The sequence below is a fragment of the Vanrija pseudolonga genome, chromosome 1 (genome assembly GCF_020906515.1).
Source record: "Vanrija pseudolonga chromosome 1, complete sequence".
Taxonomy (NCBI): Eukaryota; Fungi; Basidiomycota; class Tremellomycetes; order Trichosporonales; family Trichosporonaceae; genus Vanrija; species Vanrija pseudolonga.
This window is the reverse complement of record NC_085849.1, coordinates 3,235,222-3,252,805: the sequence shown is the minus strand read 5'-3', so window position 1 is coordinate 3,252,805 and position 17,584 is coordinate 3,235,222. Positions and strand designations below refer to the sequence as shown.

The 17,584-nt window shown below is 61.1% G+C and overlaps 7 protein-coding genes across 7 annotated transcripts; 4 read left to right on the top strand and 3 right to left on the bottom strand.

The window, feature by feature from the left end:
• Positions 1-638: 638 nt before the first annotated feature.
• Positions 639-2,983, top strand: mcp2 (Meiotic coiled-coil protein 2; the record flags this gene model as incomplete). The annotated part of the gene is made up of 15 exons (XM_062767710.1): positions 639-659; positions 715-1,236; positions 1,277-1,428; positions 1,472-1,505; positions 1,551-1,717; positions 1,767-1,845; positions 1,887-1,964; positions 2,015-2,061; positions 2,097-2,148; positions 2,188-2,244; positions 2,290-2,387; positions 2,443-2,640; positions 2,681-2,736; positions 2,784-2,907; positions 2,950-2,983. 15 exons carry the CDS (start codon positions 639-641, stop codon positions 2,981-2,983), a joined length of 1,719 nt encoding a protein of 572 aa, XP_062623694.1.
• A 358-nt stretch (positions 2,984-3,341) lies between these two features.
• Positions 3,342-4,513, bottom strand: IMP4 (U3 small nucleolar ribonucleoprotein IMP4; the record flags this gene model as incomplete). The annotated part of the gene is made up of 6 exons (XM_062767709.1): positions 3,342-3,502; positions 3,555-3,628; positions 3,674-4,059; positions 4,124-4,233; positions 4,278-4,467; positions 4,511-4,513. The coding sequence occupies 6 exons, from the start codon at positions 4,511-4,513 to the stop codon at positions 3,402-3,404; spliced, it is 864 nt and encodes a 287-aa protein (XP_062623693.1). The 3' UTR covers positions 3,342-3,401.
• A 489-nt stretch (positions 4,514-5,002) lies between these two features.
• PPN1 (Endopolyphosphatase) lies at positions 5,003-7,908 on the top strand. The gene is made up of 9 exons (XM_062767708.1): positions 5,003-5,514; positions 5,603-5,810; positions 5,868-5,972; positions 6,020-6,208; positions 6,268-6,401; positions 6,454-6,606; positions 6,661-6,727; positions 6,765-7,130; positions 7,186-7,908. Exons 1-9 carry the CDS (start codon positions 5,412-5,414, stop codon positions 7,814-7,816), a joined length of 1,956 nt encoding a protein of 651 aa, XP_062623692.1. The 5' UTR covers positions 5,003-5,411; the 3' UTR covers positions 7,817-7,908.
• Positions 7,909-8,061: 153 nt separating this feature from the next.
• On the top strand, positions 8,062-10,299 carry RAD9A (Cell cycle checkpoint control protein RAD9A). The gene is made up of 7 exons (XM_062767707.1): positions 8,062-8,180; positions 8,228-8,298; positions 8,336-8,473; positions 8,517-8,694; positions 8,732-9,087; positions 9,126-10,142; positions 10,185-10,299. The coding sequence occupies exons 1-7, from the start codon at positions 8,147-8,149 to the stop codon at positions 10,209-10,211; spliced, it is 1,821 nt and encodes a 606-aa protein (XP_062623691.1). The 5' UTR covers positions 8,062-8,146; the 3' UTR covers positions 10,212-10,299.
• Positions 10,292-11,975, bottom strand: LOC62_01G001225 (uncharacterized protein; the record flags this gene model as incomplete). The annotated part of the gene is made up of 4 exons (XM_062767706.1): positions 10,292-10,303; positions 10,439-10,465; positions 10,506-10,908; positions 11,212-11,975. The coding sequence occupies 4 exons, from the start codon at positions 11,973-11,975 to the stop codon at positions 10,292-10,294; spliced, it is 1,206 nt and encodes a 401-aa protein (XP_062623690.1).
• A 1,250-nt stretch (positions 11,976-13,225) lies between these two features.
• On the top strand, positions 13,226-14,368 carry LOC62_01G001224 (uncharacterized protein; the record flags this gene model as incomplete). Its single annotated transcript, XM_062767705.1, has 2 exons — positions 13,226-14,310; positions 14,359-14,368. The coding sequence occupies 2 exons, from the start codon at positions 13,226-13,228 to the stop codon at positions 14,366-14,368; spliced, it is 1,095 nt and encodes a 364-aa protein (XP_062623689.1).
• A 179-nt stretch (positions 14,369-14,547) lies between these two features.
• AP3D1 (AP-3 complex subunit delta-1) lies at positions 14,548-17,584 on the bottom strand. The gene is made up of 5 exons (XM_062767704.1): positions 17,365-17,584; positions 17,236-17,323; positions 16,504-17,196; positions 15,120-16,468; positions 14,548-15,081 (listed from the first exon to the last, which is right to left on the bottom strand). Exons 1-5 carry the CDS (start codon positions 17,530-17,532, stop codon positions 14,563-14,565), a joined length of 2,817 nt encoding a protein of 938 aa, XP_062623688.1. The 5' UTR covers positions 17,533-17,584; the 3' UTR covers positions 14,548-14,562.

Here is a 17,584-nt window from a genome sequence, read left to right as displayed (position 1 = left end):
ACCGGAGCCCCCCCCCCGCCCTTATTTAAAGGACAAAGCCCTGCATACACACTCGCGATTGCCTTTTGACTTTGATCAACACACATACACAACTTCTATTAACTTCTCATCTCCCTCCATCCTCCCACCTACACACACCGCTCTCTCCCCCAACCCCCTCCATCTTCACCCACTCTCCCTCACCCAAATCTTGTGACTCACACCACCACCCCCACCACTTGACCTCTCTCCCTCTCGTCATCTCAACACCCACACCGCACACCACCTTCTCTATCAGCATACATTCGTTCATCCACACGACCTTCCCTCGTCCCGACCGACCCCTCCTCTTGCCCATGGCTTCGTAGGCCGCTGTCAACATGGACGCTGCCATCGCTACCAGCACTGCGCCGGGTGGCAACCGCATTAATACGTCCATCTTCCCTTTCTCATCCTCCTTCCCCGTCACTGCCCCTTCGCCAGAGCCGCCATCGACAGACTCGGGGAGCAGCCCAGACCTTCCCCAACGCGATGCGCCACCCACGCTCAAGCGGTGGAACACGAGCCCGGGATCCTGGCTGTCTACTCCTATCACGTTATTTGACAAGTCGCCGTCGACAGTAGAGGTGTCGCCGCCGTCTTCAACCAGCACCCACGACATGATGAACCAACAGGACCCAGTGAGTCCATCCGTCGCCAGGCTGGTAGTCAGCGGTGGTTCAACTGACCGGCTAGCTAAAGGGCCATGCCTTCCTCCGTAACGATGACATCGTACCGGTGGCCCAGGCTACTCCCTTCCTCCCAGGCATCAGCGGTGGTATCTGGTCCCCTCCCAATAAGTTAGGGTTAGTCATGGACCCCGAAACTGAAGTGAGTACATTGCAAGAAAGGTTCGCGTTGTGGCTGACGGCCACCCAGAAAGACGATCAGATCCGGGCTCTCCAGAAACAGATCGCCCATCTCACTGTGGAGAGGAGCATCATGCAAACTGAGAATGCCCGCCTGGTCCACGAGGTGCATCAGCTGTCCTCTCTCATACGTAACCAACAGCCCGGCGGTATCATTGACCGCCCTCGACAGATTGCCGGCAGAGCCCTTGGCCCCACGTCCCCCACCACCCACACACCACCGTCGTATGACAACCAGAACTATCTTCCGCCCTTCCGCGATAGCCTGTACCAGGCCGGTGGTCACAGCATCCCCGATCGCCACATGGGGTTCCATTCCTCTCCCAACCTGGCGGCGACTCTCCAAGACGTAATGTCATTGCGCCCGTCGGACACTAACCTGAACCTAGCCCTCGACGTACCACCCTTCGCAACAAACTGTTGATCTTATCCTGAGCGGAAAACTCGACTACATGAGGATGGACCCAAGGAGCGAGCATGACCTCATCCGCCCACTTGTTTGGACCATTGCCCACCAGGAGCCCAAGAACAACACTCAAGCGTGGGTTCACGTCTCCCATGGACAACCCGCTAACAATGACCAGGGCCACTCTCAAGATTGCTGCCAATGCCCTTGGAGTAGGAAACCCGGCAAGAGATTGCTGATACTGACACTCACCACAGAGCAGGCTAGGGCAGCCGCGTTCGATGCCGATCACCCACTACCTCATTAGCGTGATCCTCGAGTGGGCCAAGCCTCTCTGTTTCACGTCTAATGGCAACTATCTCTGCCAACAACTCCTCGATAAGGGAACTACAGAGGACAAGATTAATTTCATCAAGGTTATCGAGTGGGTACTGGCGGGCATTCGGATGACAGGATCTGACCCAATAAATCAGGAACGATGTCGTTCCGATCGCAAACAACAAGTTTGGAGCTCATGTGCTCGTCAAAGCTGTCGGTGTGAAGGAGCTGGAGGTGAGGCGCGCTGTTCGCTTGAATCTGTTCTAACATTTCAGGGCCTCATCTCGGCTGCCCTCCTCAAGTATGGAATCTACGAGTCGATGCAGACTGGAGCCCGGAAGGTGTGGCGCCCGGTAGGTTGATTCGCATTACGAAACCGGGGCTCCCTGCTGACAGACATCAGTACCTCTGCAAGTGCAGGAGTCACAACCAGACGGAAATTTTCGACAAGTGAGTAGCTTCTCATGACCCCAATTAACACACAGGATCAAGGAGACCATGAAGGGGCGCTGGGCGGACCTGGCTGTGTCCAATGAGGTAAAATCGAAAAAAATGTGTGCCTACTCTGACATCCAGAATGGATCAATCTCTGTGCAACAGATTTTTGAAGGATGTGCCAACCAGGATCTAATCGTAAGTTAGAGAAAGTGACGGCGGTCCAAAGCTGACATTGATCAGGACGCCTGCTTTCACGAGGCAAGTTACATCAGTGGAGTTATTACTGACATTCAGATTCTTGAGGACATTTCACGTGTTGCCAACAATCAGTTCGGACAGTGAGCAGCCTGCTTCCCACAAATGTGGAGACACTGACCCGCGTGTTCTACGCAGTTTCGCTATCAACAAGCTTTTGAACTTCCACGAGACCTTTATCAAGCCAGTGTCGCACGCCATTCTCACGGCGTATCCGCCCCTCGCCACAAACCATCATGGAGTACAATTTGTCGAGTTTGTCATCAGCTCGAACCGCATCCAGCAACGCAACAATATTGTCAAGTACATTGAATCACTTTGCTCCCAAAAGGACGGGTAAGTCGAAAGTATGCCGGCTGGCAGCTCACAAGATTAGACGCACACCCGCCATGGTGCCGGTCGCGAACTCTTCCGTTGGCCGTGGCCATCTTCGTGAGTTCAGTGAAGAGCAAACAGGAAAGAGTCTAATGTTATGGCAGAGAGCATTCTACGTCAGGTTCCACCGGGAGAGCGGGCTCTTATGAGCCGTGTCCACAACACTTGTCGTCAGTTCCAGACGACTCTCAGAAACTCTCAAAGTGGCAACGAACTCCTCCGTAGCCTGTAAGAGAACACGCACCTGCATCAAGCCGACTGACCTTGCAGGAGCATCATTAATACCCCGGCTCGCCGTGTTTAAGCACCGCCGAGCCTTTTTCAATACCCCAAGACGTCGCACACAAGCGCCGCAAATTCTGTTTGGCCAGCGACCCTCGCCGGATTGTGGGGAGGATCAGCACCCACGGCCAATGGCACCCTACTCGGACACTGCATCTCTAATACTCGATTACCTTAACCTATCCTACCTTGTCCCATCAGTAACTTGTCATCACACCCCAGCACGATTGTAGGTTCACGACATCGTCACGAACAACCTCACACACATCATGTTGTTACCCCACCGCAGTTCCATGTTGTTGTGGCTCCCGTAGAATGGAGCTATGAATTGCGTCCACATGGGATCAACCCGTCCGTCAGTGGGGCCATATGCAAGGCGGGCTGCATGGTAGTAGTTGTACAACAATAATAGGCAGTGGAGTGAATGAGGCTGTAGATTCTCACAGCTGGTTGCGCTTCTTTGACGTGCGCATGTATGGCCGCAGAAGCCATTCGACGTCACCCTCTGTCTGGTCGATCGTGCCCTGGCGAATCTCGTAGGCTGAGAGGTTAGCTTCTGCTGCACGGCCATAGGGCCACAATGCTGTACTCACGCTTCGCTTCGAACCGGGGGCCAACCTCGGCGAGCTGCACGTCCTTGTGCGACGTCTTGGCGAAGACGTGGTGGCTGTGGGAGTTAGCGTAATAACCGGGGTAGTTTGCTACTACCCACCGGAAGGAGATGAAGTCGCGGTCGTTGGCAAATGTCATGACACGCTTTGCGTCCTCCTTGGGGACGGGGAAGAGGGCCTTGAGGATGCTGGCGACACGCTGACCGAGGCGGGTGGTGAACCCGTCCATGATGATGTGGGGGTACTGCTCCGACACGGTCGAGTTGGACGTCGACACGTCGTGTCGCAGCGTGACGTTGTGCAGCGTCATGCTGAGGGTCGGGCCGTGGGGGAGGTGCGAGATAATCATCGCGTCGGGGACGCCGCGGTGTTCGTGGACGAGCACGAGGTCGGTGACGCCCTGCGAGAGGCACGTCTGGACGAGGTCCTTCATGACTGTGTTGCCGCGGTTCAAGCGGATGGCGTTGGGGAACACGAGGCGCATTTCCTGGGCATTGTCAGCAGCTGGCTGGCTGGCTAGCGCCGATAAGGCGGACTGCTGGTTCACATACCTTGGAGAAAAGGAGCAGCCTGGACGATGGGTCGCGCGACGTCGTCACAACAACCTTGGGGTCGTATGTCCCGACTTTGGCATACTCGTCATCGGCGCCAGTCCACGGGTCTGGGTCGGGGGGTCAGAAATGCCTCGGACACAAAACAACGCACCCTTCTGCGCCTCGTCAAGCACGAGATCCTTGCCGATCGTGCGGGCATCGTTGCGCAGCTCGGTGGGCAGCTGCTTGCCGCTCGCGAGCGCGTCCTTGATGCGCTGCTTGCGCTCAAAGATGGCCCGCTCCTGCGACTCGTGCGACTTTTTGTAGATGTATTCGCGGCGTTCGCGGGACTGTCGGCGCAGCTAGGGGGTCGTGTGAGCGGTGTCGCGGGAATCTTATGCTTACCATGATGATGGTTGGTTGAGGGCGTGTGAGAGTGGGAGAGTTGCGAGTGTGCTTGGCTGGATGATGCAGGCTGGTACAGGCGACTGTTGTAGTGGTCAAGTGGAGGTCGCAAAAATCGAGCATACAGGTCTGGCCAAGCCTAAAACCTAGAGGTGTTAACGTGAATTCTCCCATGCGAGCCTACCTTCTTCTATCAATTTTGCATGCGGTCACGTGAGCGTGACGATGGGAACGAACGTGCAAACGTTTCATCAATGTACGCACAGTGGGCATCAAGAAAGGCACGGACAAGGAGAGCAGGGAAGGGCGAGCGAGCGAGCGAGGGAGGGAGGGAGGGCAGCAGCTGGCCGGTCCGCAGCAGCAGGAGATGGCAGTGAGCCAAGAACAGCAAAAGCGAAAGGCTTGAGGCCCAGCAGCAGCCAACGACGTCGCGCATCGCTCGAAGCAAGCGAGACGACGACCACCGACTTTCGCCCCGCCCGCTCCAACGAACGAACATCATCCCCCCCAGACCCCGGTTCAGCCAAGTCGGGCCAGGACGGACGACGACAACAATCGACGCAAGCAAAGGGCCAGCCAGCATCCATCTCTCCACTCGCTCTCTCATTTTACCCCACACAAAGCTCGAGCCACTTCGTCTAGACGAATTACTTCTTGCTTGCAGTGTGTTGTTGTCTCTCTGGCACCGGCACCACCATCAACTCCACACAAACAGATCAACCAGTGTCACCCGGCTTCGTCACATTTCCAAAACAGCCGCATTCCCCAGACGCGCCGCGACGCCCGTCCTTGCTAGTAACCCTTCTCCCCTCACGCGAGCGAGCACATTAAAGGACGCGACGACACGCTTTAAGCATTCTCCGCGCCACCCACTACCACCAAGGCCCCCAACGCAGCCACCATGCGCGTAGCGACACTCCTCGCCGTGCTGTCACTTGCGAGCGCCGCAGTGCCACCACACGAGCAGGAGCCGCTCCACGTACCCGAGCTCAAGAAGAAACGCGGTGAGTGTGCCCTCCTTCGGTGCTGCAGCACGCACGCACGCACGCAAACCCCCTTGCAAACACGATGATGCTGACGCCCGTCTCGCAGAGCTCAAGGGGCGTTTCCTACACATCACAGACTTCCACCCCGACCCCCACTACAAGAAGGGCACGACGTTCGAGTCGGGTTGCCACCGTAAGGACAAGGAGGGCAAGGGCAAGCTGCGCCTCGACGACGCCGATGCGGTCGACGCAAACGGCACGCTCCGCAAGGGCGGCGACGACGATACCGCCGGCAAGTGGGGCTCCCCGCTATCGTGAGTGTGTGATGGACGGAGAGGCGGGGAGGAACCAAGGCGCTAACGCCCGTAAAGTGACTGTGACTCGCCCATGAGCCTTGTCGAGCACACCTTTGACTGGCTCAAGAAGGAGTGGGCCGAGGAGGTCGACTTCATCATCTGGACGGGCGACAACTCGAGGTGAGCGGACATGCCGTGCGTCGGACCTGGGCACTGACGGCCTGCAGGCACGACATTGACCGTGAGATCCCGCGTACACCAAAGGAGATCTTCGACTTGAACCGCATGATGGCTGCCAAGATGGTCGAGGTCTTTGGCAAGGACATGCCCATCGTCCCCAGTGTCGGCAACAATGACATCTACCCCCACAATGTGCTCTCGCCTGGTCCCAACAGAATCACCGAGGAGTTTGTCAGGTAGGTGGCAATGGTGGCGGCGACGACCCGACCGGTGGTGGTGCTAACAACTCTTCCAGGATCTGGAAGCACTTCATCCCCAGCGAGGACCGTCACGTTTTCGAGCGTGGCATGTACTACGCTACAGAGGTCATTCCCGACCAGCTCGCCGTCATCTCGCTCAACACGCTCTACTGGTTCGCGTCCAACTCGAGTGGGTACTCACCTGACGCCCCAAGCAAGTGGAGGTGACTGACCGTGTCCAGTTGTCGATGGGTGCAGGGACCACTCGAACGACCCCGGTGCCATGGAGATGGACTGGCTCGATGTCCAGCTCCAGCAGTTCCGCGATCGCGGAATGCAGGTCTGGCTTACCGGTCACGTCCCGCCCCACCCGGGATTGTACTATGACAACTGCTGTGAGTGTCGCCGGACGGATCAGCGCCGTGGGGCAAAATGTTGACGTCCATCAGATCTCCGCTATGGTGACGTCGCGCTCCGCTTCCAGGACACGATTGTTGGCCACCTCTTTGGGCACATGTGAGTGATTCACGCCCCTCCTCCGCTGATCCGTCAGGAACGTCGACCACTTCTTCTTCTTGGACGTCGACCATCTGGAGGAGGGACCGCCCCCTGCCGACCTCAATGGCCTGACTGGCAACACCACCTCGGGCAGGTTTGACGTCATCCCCGAGTCGATCCTTGAGAACAGCTCGCCCGAGGACTTCACGTTCCTCGGCCCCGAGCTCCAACACGGGCCCCACCTGCTCAAGTCTGGTCGCTTCAAGGTCATGGGCAAGCGTACTCAGTTACTCAAGACTGAGCTGGTCAAGTCATTCGGCGAGATTCCCGGCCCGCAAAACGTCAAGCACAAGGACTACACCGTCATGAACGTTGGCCCGAGTGTCATCCCTACCTACATTCCTTCGGCGCGCATCTACTCGTGAGTGCCCACACTGCTGTGTACACAACGCCGACACATGTGCTAACAAACGCAGGTACAACATCACTGGTGTCACTCTTGACGACTTTGTGCCTACGCCCTTTGTTCCGCTTCCCCAAGACCCCTCTGACGAGGATGACGTCGAGATTGAGAAGAAGAAGGGCAAGAAGTCGTGCAAGCTCCCAGAGAACGAGGACAAGCCCCACTGCACCTTCAAGCGCAAGCCTAGATACTCTTCGCCCGAGGCGCCCTCGCGCAAGAACAAGCCCCTCAGCCCTCTTGGCTTCGCTCAGTTCTACCTGCCCGACATTGGCAAGGACACCAAGAAGCCCCCAGAGTGGCAGATCGAGTACACGACGTACAAGCGCAAGGCCCTCTTCCCCGGCCAGGCCAAGTTGACGCAGCCGCCACCCGTCCCTTACAAGCTGCTGCCGGGTTACTCACCCAAGTTCACCAACTGGACCGAAACGGAGCTGGCCGCCCTAGAGGCTGACGATGAGACGATAGAGAACGAGGTCGGCGACGAGGAGCGAGCTGCGTTCATCACCAAGATCAAGGGCATCACGCCCTGGAAGATGAAGGACCTGACCATCAACTCCTATGTCAAGTTTGCCCGCCGGCTAGCCAACGACAAGAAGATGTGGCAGAAGTTCTTAGACTACATGTTTGTGCGCACTGGCGCATGAGCGGACGCAAGAGTGGCGAGGCCCGGACAACTGTACCAGTAGATTTCCCCATGATCCTCATCCTTCATAGTTATGCATCTTGATAGCGCATTCTGCGTTGTGGACGAGGCGAGGAAAGGATGGGAGAGGGAGGGGGGTGGAGATGATTGAGGAAGATGGAGGTGGATTGCTTCCGCTCCCTCGGTTTGTTGACATCATGACTGGACTGTGGTTCATCCAAATGGAATGTCTTCCTTGTCGTTGATTGACATTGTACTCTCAACCAGCAAAAGAGAGACTGCCCCGCTCACAACGAGCTCATGCTGATAGCAGCAACAGCTATCCAGCACGATGGAGGCCTCTATTAAGGGGGATAACATCAAAAGTGGGTTAGATTGGCTAAACGACGGGGAGGAAGCCGCTGACCACCAGACTTTGTTCGGCTGTTACAATGCGCGGCGCGGTACGGCGACGAGCTGTGCATGCACGCGAACAAGGAGATTGTGCGTCACCTCCTTCCCCAGCAACGCTGACACGCAGTGGGAGCTCGCAGTGACCAACTCGTCCAAGTCGGCATTCTCGCTCGTGACGTTGCAGCCGGCCTTCTTCTCCAAGTATCGGCCACTGGGGAACGCAGCCGAGCAGCGGCGCGGCGTCAAGTGCCAGCTCTACGTCAAGGTGCGTGGCCGTGCAGCAGCTTGCCGAGCTGACCCCCCTACAGTCCATCATCAGCGTGCTTGGCAAGGCGTCGGCAGTGAAGGAGGTCGAGCGGCTCGACCTCAAGATCCACGATCCGGACGGCGGGCTGCGCGCGCCAGCAGACGACGAGGACGAGGACGACGATATCCGCGTCAACCATCGCTCGGCGCAGCTCGAGCTCAAGCTCGTGTACCGCCATGGTGGGTGGCGTTGCGTGTTCACGGCTCACCCTGGCAGGAATCACGAAGAAGCATTTTCTCCACCTGCAGGCGTCCGACTTCCTGCGCGCAATAGTTGACCCCGACACGACGCCGTCAGGTTTCCAGATCGCGGCCAAGACACTCCGCGACTGGTTTGACCACTTCACGCTCGCGTTTACCGCGCCGGCCTCGAACAACACGGCCAACGTGCGCGGGGATACCCAGCTCGCGTGGATGCTGTCCGAGAACGAGGTGCGCGTCAAGAACCTCAACGGACTGGCGACAAACGCGCTGTCCACGGAGATCACGCTCGACGTGGCCGAGTTTACAAACTACGAAGTGGTCGGGGGTAATGGCCGTGTGGACCTCACGCTGCCGATGAAGGAGTTCAAGGTGGGTCGAGAGCGGGACTCGGCGCGCGCTGACGAAAGGCAACGCTGCAGCTCGCCGAGCAGTTCGGCATGGACCTCGACTTCTTCTTCTCCGAGGCGACCCAGCCTATGACGATCAGCTCGACATGTTACGGTGCTGACAAGTTTGGCAACAACAAGCTTCTTTTCACGATCTTCTTCGTCATCGCGACCTCACCCTGCGACGAGTTTGCGTCGCTGACGAGCACCCCAGCGAACGGCAGCGTGAAGAGAAAGCGCGAGAGCGCGTCCGTGACAGTCAAGACAGATGTCGACGCACAGAGCCGTATGGGGAGTGTGCGCCCGCGGCCAAGCTCGAGCAGGCCGCGGACAAGTCTCAGCCTCACCGTCGAGCCACCGGACCGAGGCCCGTCGCAGGTGTCTCTGAGGGGCGCGAACGGGCTGGCGTCGCAGTCGCAGCGGACGCACGCCGCCGAGCCGCTCTTCCTCCCCGGTCCGAGCCAGAGCATGAGCCAGCGCATGTCGCAGCAGGAGGCGCTGGAAGCCGCCGGTATGGACGACGTCGATCTCGAGGCCATGATGGAGGACGCTGAGGCCGAGGTCTTGGACGATCTTGGTCTTGACGACGACGAAGACCATGCGCCAGCCGACTGGAGCGACGTCGGGGACGCGACGTTTGCCGCAGGGCTTAATGCCGCGCAAATGTCGACACCACGCGACGCGTTCCGACCTGCAGCAGAGAGCCAGACACTACGCGCGCCGTCGCAGCGAGTCCCGTCGCCGGTGAGGCCACCATCCGGCCAGCCACCACAGCGCCGCTCGGCTTCGCCCGTCAAGCCGCCGCCACCACCACAACGCCGCTCAACGTCGCCAACCAAGGCCGTGGTGGACAACAACCCTGCGCCGCCGCGTGCCCCACCCAGGGGCCGGTCGGAGGCGCCGTCGCGGGATCGGAGCGGGAGTCGGAGCCGGAGCCGGCCAAGGAGCGACGAAGAGCTGGGCGACGACGACGACGACGACGTGCCTGCCCTTGGTCCGACGCAGGCGGGTGGGGCAAACAGGTCCTACGGGCGACAGGTGGGTGGCGGACTTTGTTCAGGCGTGTGCTAAACCTGCCAGTTCGAAAGCTTCTTTGACGACGACTAACAATGCGGCTCAGCCGCCATCTCACCACCAGCATTGCACCGACACCACACCACATTCGATGACCAGCATCTCACATGCAATTAGGCCTCAAACTGTATCTATGTATGTAGATCATGCTTCACAAGCACGGCAAACTAACTAGGGCTGTGGGTATATCAAGATTGACTCGGCCGGGACAACAACAGGCCGCTGGGCTTTGATGGCCCTGCCACGCTGCTGCGGCTGACCGGCCGGTGGACATTCCGCTGAGCCTCCTGCGCACTGTCAGCACCGCTATCACGCCGCCGAACACACCTTTTGCGTCAAGTCACTTAACAGTTCCTGGATCCGCGTAAGGCCGTTGACATGGTCCTGTGGGGACGCATATTGGGCCTTGGCCATAAGGTTATACAGGATCCCCGTCATGCTGTCCATTGTTTCGGTGAACTCCTGGGTGGAGATTGCGTTGTCCCGCACGGGGTCTTCAAACACCATCGCCCGGTCGGGGCCGTAGTTTGCGTACTGGTACGACAGCTGCTGCTGCTGCTGCTGTTGTTGTTGTTGTTGTTGCTGCTGCTGAATGTCGGGGTACGCCCATTGACTGTGGCTCGGGATGGTGGGCACCGGCGCGCCGGGGAACTGGACCGGCGGCTTGACGGCGGTCGCGGGCGAGCTCGACGACGGCGCATACGGCACACCGGTTCCGAGGCTGAGTGCGCTGGGCAGCGGTGACTGGTCCCCCACGACCGTATGTGGCGTCGTTGCTGAGCTGGACGACAGCACAGGCGTGGACGTGTACACTGTTGCCGGTTGGAACTCCGGCAACGGGGACAGGGGGAGGGTAGCTGCCCCAACTGCTGGTGTGGCCACTGGAACCGGTGCCGGCGTCAGGGGATGCAGCTGCGCGAGGGCCTGCGACATGTCTGCGGGCGTCGCGGTGCTCGCCCGGCTGAAGGGCGTTGGGGCTGGCACTGGCGCTGGTGACGGCACTGGAGCTGCTGCTGGCGCCGGCACAGCGTACCACTGCCCCGTGGTCGGGTCCTGCCTGCACCCGACGAGCGTGTCATAGTGCTGCACCTGCACCGGCACCTGGAGCTGCTGTTGCTGCTGCTGTTGTTGTTGCTGTTGGCGCTCGAAGCCCGTGTCCACCTGCCCTTGGTCATCGGAAGCCGACATCATCGTGGCGTAGTACTGCGCGGCCCAAGCATACGGGTAGGCCGAGCCGTACCCGAAGTCCGCCTGGGCGGGGATGAGGCCTGCCGTCGCGACGAGCGGCAGCGGGGTCAGCGTCGTGTTCACAGCCGCATAGTAGCCGTCCGGGGCAGGGCGGTAGCCCGCTAAAGGGAGGTACGACAGCTGGGCCTGGGGAGGTTGGGGCTGGGGCTGTGACTGGGGGGTGGGCGGTAGGGCGGCGGCGGCGGCGGGGGGGTAGGCACGGGCGGCGTGGGCGAGCGGGGTCGGCGTGCGTGCGATGACTGGCGATGCGCGCTCGAGCTTTGGTGTCGAGGCTGCCGACGACGTCGAGGCGGTCGACTTGCGCTTCATCGCGCGTGGGGTCGGCGGGGGCGGGGCCGGCGGGGCGAGGAGCGGAGTCGGTGCTGGTGCCACACGGGGCGAAGGCACGGGGAACGGCGTGGCGGGGGCAGCGTACTCTGCTCTCTGGGGCGGGAGGACTCGGGGGACGTGGGCGTACTGCTGCTGCTGTTGCTGGTTCGAGAATGAGATGGACGGCGCCGAGTCCTGCGGCGGCGGAGGCGGCGACGAGACGTGGAATTGGGTAAACATGCCTGCTGGTAGCGGGGGCACGGGAGGTGCGCTCGCGGCGGCGGATGCTGAGTCTGCGACAGAGGCGGCATGCATGGACCGTTTCCTGCTTCGTGGTGGGTGGGGGTTTGGGGCGGCTCGCGCGCCTGGGCCGGCTCGCTTGACGGCTGGTGCTGCAGGTCCGCCGCTGGCGGGGGTTGAGCGACGGCGCGGCATCGTGGGGGTAGTGGGAGGGGCAGGGGGTCGGTCGCGATGGATGCTGGTGATGTGACTGCTGCGGATACCTTGTTGCGAGTGATGGTGGTGGTGGTGGTGGTGGTGGTGGTGATGCCGAAGCCGATGCTGTGCTCGACAACGACGAGGACGCAGACGCGATGAGAACATGCAAGAGTCGTTCGTGATGGACAAACACGAGTGGTCGTGGGTGGACAGAGCTGCGCGCACAGACACAACGGCCAGATCGCGTGTGTGTGTGTGGCCTGTTGGCGGTGGGCTGTGGAGTCGTGCTGTAGTGGAGGTTACTCCGGCTCGCTCGCTCGCCCCAGCAGCCCATCAAGTGACCATGGCGGGCCCACCACGGGCTCAGTCACCGTCGCCCGCCACCACGGCACACCTGGATCGGGGCGTACTCGCAACGTCTATTGTCCTGGCGGGTGGCAGTGGCGAGCTCCGAGTGGGTGAGCTTTGTCGTCTCGGCGGCGTTCGGAGACTAGGGGGGACAGATCGGGGCGGCGACACCCCTCAGCGATATCCTGCTGGCCTGGCCTGCTCGTCGCGTCGTCGGCCGCGTTTCACGATCCCCGACAGTTGGCGGCGGCGGCGCAAACTACTCGCCGCCCGGCCACATGCCCCCGCCAGCCCCGGCGCGCCGCCGCCGCCACCACCCCACCGACCGCCGCCACACCCAAAGTGGCACCGTGGCACCGTTGTCCTCGTGCGCTCTGGCCGTCGTTGCTGCGTGCTGTCCTGGCTGATCCCCACCAAAAATCCCCTCCGACGACTCCGAGCCCAGCCCCGGGAATCATGCACTGAAGCGTTTCTCCGTGCCGCCGCACCGCGCCACTCGCCCAACGTCCTTCTGTTCCCACGCCCCGCTCGCGCCTCTCTCTGCACGGGCCGCGCGCACGCGCCTCGCCCTCGGGGATAACAGTTTTCTCTGCCTCCATCCCACTCAACCTTGAGCCTCGAGCCTTCCCTGAACTCTCTCGTTCAACAGCAACAACAACAAACAACACACATACAAGCACTGTGGCTCTCCTCGGTCTCCAACCATGGCCGCCCCGTCGTCTCAGACCTCCTTCCACCCAGAGTATGCCGACGCCGCGGGCGGTGACCGCCCCGCCGGCACTGTCGTCCTCGAATCGCGCGACGGCGTGCTCTTCGCGGTCCCGCTCGCACTCCTCGCCAAGCGCTCGACCTTCTTCAAGGACCTCGCCGAGCTGCCCGTCGCCAACGACGACCCCATCCCGCTGCTGTCCGCGTCGGCACCAGCCCTCAAGTTCGCGCTCGACTACCTCGTCAAGACGGACCCCAAGTTCCCGCCCGTGCCGAGCTGGGATGTGGCCTTCCTCACCGACTGTGTGGACGTCGCGTTCGCGTACGGGCTGCACATTGTCTTTCTCGCGCTCCTCGACGGGCTGCGCGAGAATGACCCGTTCACGGGGTTCGCCCTCGAGTCACTCTTCATGACCTGCTCGTACGGGCCTATCAACCCGCCCGAGTACCGCAATCTCCTGCACGACTGGGTCGACGAGCTGCTCGCGACGCCGCTGAGCACCATGAGCGCGTGGTGCCGCAGTACACTCGAAACTCGCGCGCCGTACGCGCTCGACGCGCTTGAGCGGTTCTACGCGCGCCAAGCCGAAGCCGAGGCAGCGTTCGAGCGCGTCGACGAGGCAGCACTCCGCGCGCAGCAGCCAAACCTCGCAAGCGAGTGCGTGCACTGCATCCTCGGGGACTGGGAGCGCGCGCACGCGCACTGGGTGTCCGGGGGCGTCGCGCTGGTCAAGGACTTGCCTGACGACGTGGGGCAGTTCGTCGCCCAGACGTATGCCAAGATCGAGTGCCCCGTCTGCCGGCGCAGAATGAAGAAGTATTTCGCGTTCCTGTGGACGTCGGAGGGCCCAAAGACAGAGTGGTACAAGTGGCCCTTGATGCTCGGCGTCGAGGAGGGCTGGGACGACGACTGGGACGAGTTCCATACCGACCTCTACGACGACCTGTCGTTCCTCAACGTCGACGACGACATGTTCTACGAGGACGACGACTTCAACGAGGAAGACGACTTTAACGAGGACGATGACTACGCCGACGACGACGGAGAGACGATCGACACGATTAGCTATTGTGACACCGAGTGAGTGGCGCAGTGTCGTGCAGGGTGAGGAGTTGCTAACGTGCACAGCTTCAACTAGACTCGCCCATCGCGGCAATGTAGATTAGACCAGAGACACCACACATGTATACACTTCACCTCGCATTGTGGCATGTGGCAGTTTCATGATGGCTCGAGTACCACACTCATGAAGCATCACGTTCAACACCGTCCGCGTGCTCCCACATATCTCCACCGTACAAATACGACAATGCATCATCCACTCCACTCCCTCTAAACCACCGCCTTCTTCTTCTTGCGCTTCACCTTGACAACCTTGACCGCCTGCGCCTCGTCGGCCGGTGCGTCTGCTATTGAAGGTGTCGGTGCTGGCTCAGCTGCGGCTGTCACTGGCGCTGGCACAGGCGTCGCGACGGCCGAGCGCGGCGGGAGTCCGTCCGCGTCGTACTCGTCGTAGGTGCTTGGCCGGGACGCAACGGGTGCTGCGGTGCGCAAGTCGACTGCCGCCAGCCCCGACTTGGGCTTAGCTGCAGAGGCTGCTGCTGGCGCTACTGGAGCCGCACCCGCGGGCATCTCGCCGTTCCGGTCAAACTCTGGTGGTGGGGCCAGCACTGATGCGCGCTTCTTCTTCGACTTGACCTTGGTCGGCGCTGGCGCTTCCGCTGCGGCCATCTCCGAGTCGTCTAGCCGGACTATCGGGATGTCATCAACGTCGTCGTCGTCAACGTCGTCCTTCTTGTCGTAGAGGTAGTATGGGTCGTTGCGGGCACGTTCGCGCTTGGCTGCCTTTTTCTGTTTGTCAGCTAGGCGTCGCTAATACCCTAGCTCACCTTCAGCTTCTCAGCCCTCTCAGCTGCAGTGAGCTCCCCCTCGGCCTTCTTGCCCTTGCCCTTGGTCTTCTTGCCCTTGCGCTCCTGGTCGCGGAGGACACGGCGGAGCTCGTCCATACCGGCTCCACCGCCCTCGCCGAGGTCGACCTCCTGCTTCTCGTCCTCGCTCTCAGCGTCATCGTCGTCCTGGATACCCGCGAAGCCGTTGTTCGGGACGATGGGCTTGTCCAAGTCGATACCATCGGGGATGCGAACGGCCTCCTGTGCCATGTAGGCGACCGAGTTGAGCTCGTGCGACGTGAAGAGCGGCTCGAAGAGGAACAAGGACTTGGGGTAGGGTGGCTCTGCGTCCTCGGCCTGGCCGTCATCCTCGAAGCCTCCCTCGACGCCAGGAATCGACTCGACAGGAGCAGACCGCTTCGGTGGCACGTGGTTGCTGAGGTCGGCGTTGACAAAGGCGAGGAGCTGTGTGAGCTCGACAGCGCGCTCCTGCACCTCGATGTCTGCGCTGTAGAGGAAAGGCTCGGCACCAGAGCGGATGCTCGCGACGACGTTCTTGCACTCCTCGTGTAACTCAGCCGACCATGATGCCGAGATGGTCGCGGCATAGTGCCCGAACACTTTGGCGGCGGCATGCAGCGAAAGCGCAACGACGGCCGGTGGCGCCTGGGCAAGGGAAGGGGTGAGGAGGTTGGAGATGGTGCTGAGCGGGGAGTGGAGTTCACTCGAGTACTCCCCGCAGATCCACACAGCAGCGCGGAGGAGGCCGTCCTCGCCCGACTTGTCCTTGATGCGCTCCCTGAACTCGTCGTCTGCAACGACCCGCTCCAACACCTTGACAGCGTACCCGCGCACGCTCTTGACACGGGCCACGACGTCAAGCAGCATGTCGTGCACCTGGGTGCCGATATCCACGTGGCTGACGTACGCGACGTCAACGAGCACAGACACGACCCACTCAAAGTCGGAGACGTGGAGATACGTGTCGTGGGCGATGATGTCTAGGACGCGCTGGGACAGGAGCAGGCGGTACGATGGCGACTGGGAGATGTTCTGCGCAGTGACTGTCGGGTCTGAGGTCTTTGTCTTGGCCGCAGCGGCGGCAAGCGACGACATGGCGGACGGCAGGCTCGCCTCCTCCTCTGGCGGGGCGAGGTGCGTGAGCAGCTCGTCGACAATGTGGCGCAGGTTCCCGCGGTCCACCATGGCCGTCACGAGCTCGAGTGCGCGCATGCGGATCGACAGATCCGCATCGTCGAGACTCGCCAGGATCTCGTCCTGGTACTCTGCGACCATGTACGGGTGGGTCGGGGTGATCTTGACCATGGCGAGGAGGGCGATGTAGCGCACTAGGCGTCAGACCACCCCACTACACTTCACTCACGATTCTGGTCGCCTCCCTCGTCTCTCAAATATCCACCCAGCTTCTCGACACACACGCGGGCGAGCGCCTCGCCCTCCTCGCGATCGGGGTCGAGCATGCCGCCGACGATACACGTGCGGACGCACTCGTACAACAGCGAAATCGCCGACGTGGACGAGATGAGCGCCGTGAGCGGGGGGAGCAGCTTGCGAACGAGCCGCGGCTCGAGCGGCGTGAGCAGCGCGAACAGCTTGACGACCTTGATCAGCATCCAGTTGTTGCTGCTCTTGGTGAGGATGCCGAACAGCTCGGGCGCGAGCGGCAGGTAGTTGCTCCCTCCCTGCCGGCGCGCAAGCTCCATGACCACGCTGACCGTCGCGCCGACGACGCCCTGGTCCTCGTCAAGCAGGCGCTCGCGGAGGCGCGGGAAGCCCTCGCGCAGGCCGTCCGGGAACGCCTCCCAGCACGGCAGGAGACACAGGACCGCGCGCTTGCGTATCCGTGGGCTCGAGTGCGTCAGCAGCACCAGCAGGTCGGGGTGCAGCGTGTGTGCCAGGCTTGGTGAGAGGCTTAGCAGGTGGGGCAGCGCTGATAGCGGTAGCGCGGGTATGGCGAGGTGCGGAGACTGCAGGTCCTTCTTGATGCTGTTGACGGTAAGGACGACCTCCTCCGAGTCGCCAGAGAAGGCCATCGGCGCGGCCATATAGCCTAGCTCTGGGGAGTGAGCACACAACCGACCGACCTAGCACCCACGCTTCAGGTGGTACCGCGGCGAGCTCATCGTCTCGACCACGTTGAACGCGAAGCCCGCCGGCGCGGGGATGGGGTAGAGCATCATGAGCTGGGCGTGTAAGCGGGTAGATACAGGGTGTAGATACCCACATAGCACATCTTCAACACGCCTTCCGCCTTGAGCTGCATGTCCTTGCCCTTGAGCTCTTTGCGGATCTCAGCCATCGCCTCGGCGAGGAACGACTCCTCCTGCGCGCGCGACGACGCCTTGTGCGCGCGCAGCCCGCGGATCAGGTCCTGCAGCGTCCGCTCGAACATTGCGGGGGAGGCGGCCGGCGGCGGGGGTAGTGAGTCGAGGAGTTGCTTGGTG

What these genes read in the sequence shown, in the direction of transcription:
- PPN1 (XM_062767708.1), top strand. Translation starts at nt 5,412, where the DNA reads ATGCGCGTAGCGACACTCCTCGCCGTGCTGTCACTTGCGAGCGCCGCA. An exon ending in CGAGCTCAAGAAGAAACGCG is followed by an intron (nt 5,515 to 5,602) that starts GTGAGTGTGCCC and finishes CCCGTCTCGCAG; the next exon opens with AGCTCAAGGGGCGTTTCCTA. An exon ending in TGGACGGGCGACAACTCGAG is followed by an intron (nt 5,973 to 6,019) that starts GTGAGCGGACAT and finishes GACGGCCTGCAG; the next exon opens with GCACGACATTGACCGTGAGA.
- RAD9A (XM_062767707.1), top strand. Translation starts at nt 8,147, where the DNA reads ATGGAGGCCTCTATTAAGGGGGATAACATCAAAA. An exon ending in TAAGGGGGATAACATCAAAA is followed by an intron (nt 8,181 to 8,227) that starts GTGGGTTAGATT and finishes GCTGACCACCAG; the next exon opens with ACTTTGTTCGGCTGTTACAA. An exon ending in CAAGCTCGTGTACCGCCATG is followed by an intron (nt 8,695 to 8,731) that starts GTGGGTGGCGTT and finishes TCACCCTGGCAG; the next exon opens with GAATCACGAAGAAGCATTTT.
- AP3D1 (XM_062767704.1), bottom strand. Translation starts at nt 17,532, where the DNA reads ATGTTCGAGCGGACGCTGCAGGACCTGATCCGCGGGCTGCGCGCGCAC. An exon ending in GCCGCGGTACCACCTGAAGC is followed by an intron (nt 17,197 to 17,235) that starts GTGGGTGCTAGG and finishes CTCACTCCCCAG; the next exon opens with AGCTAGGCTATATGGCCGCG. An exon ending in CGAGGGAGGCGACCAGAATC is followed by an intron (nt 16,469 to 16,503) that starts GTGAGTGAAGTG and finishes TCTGACGCCTAG; the next exon opens with TGCGCTACATCGCCCTCCTC.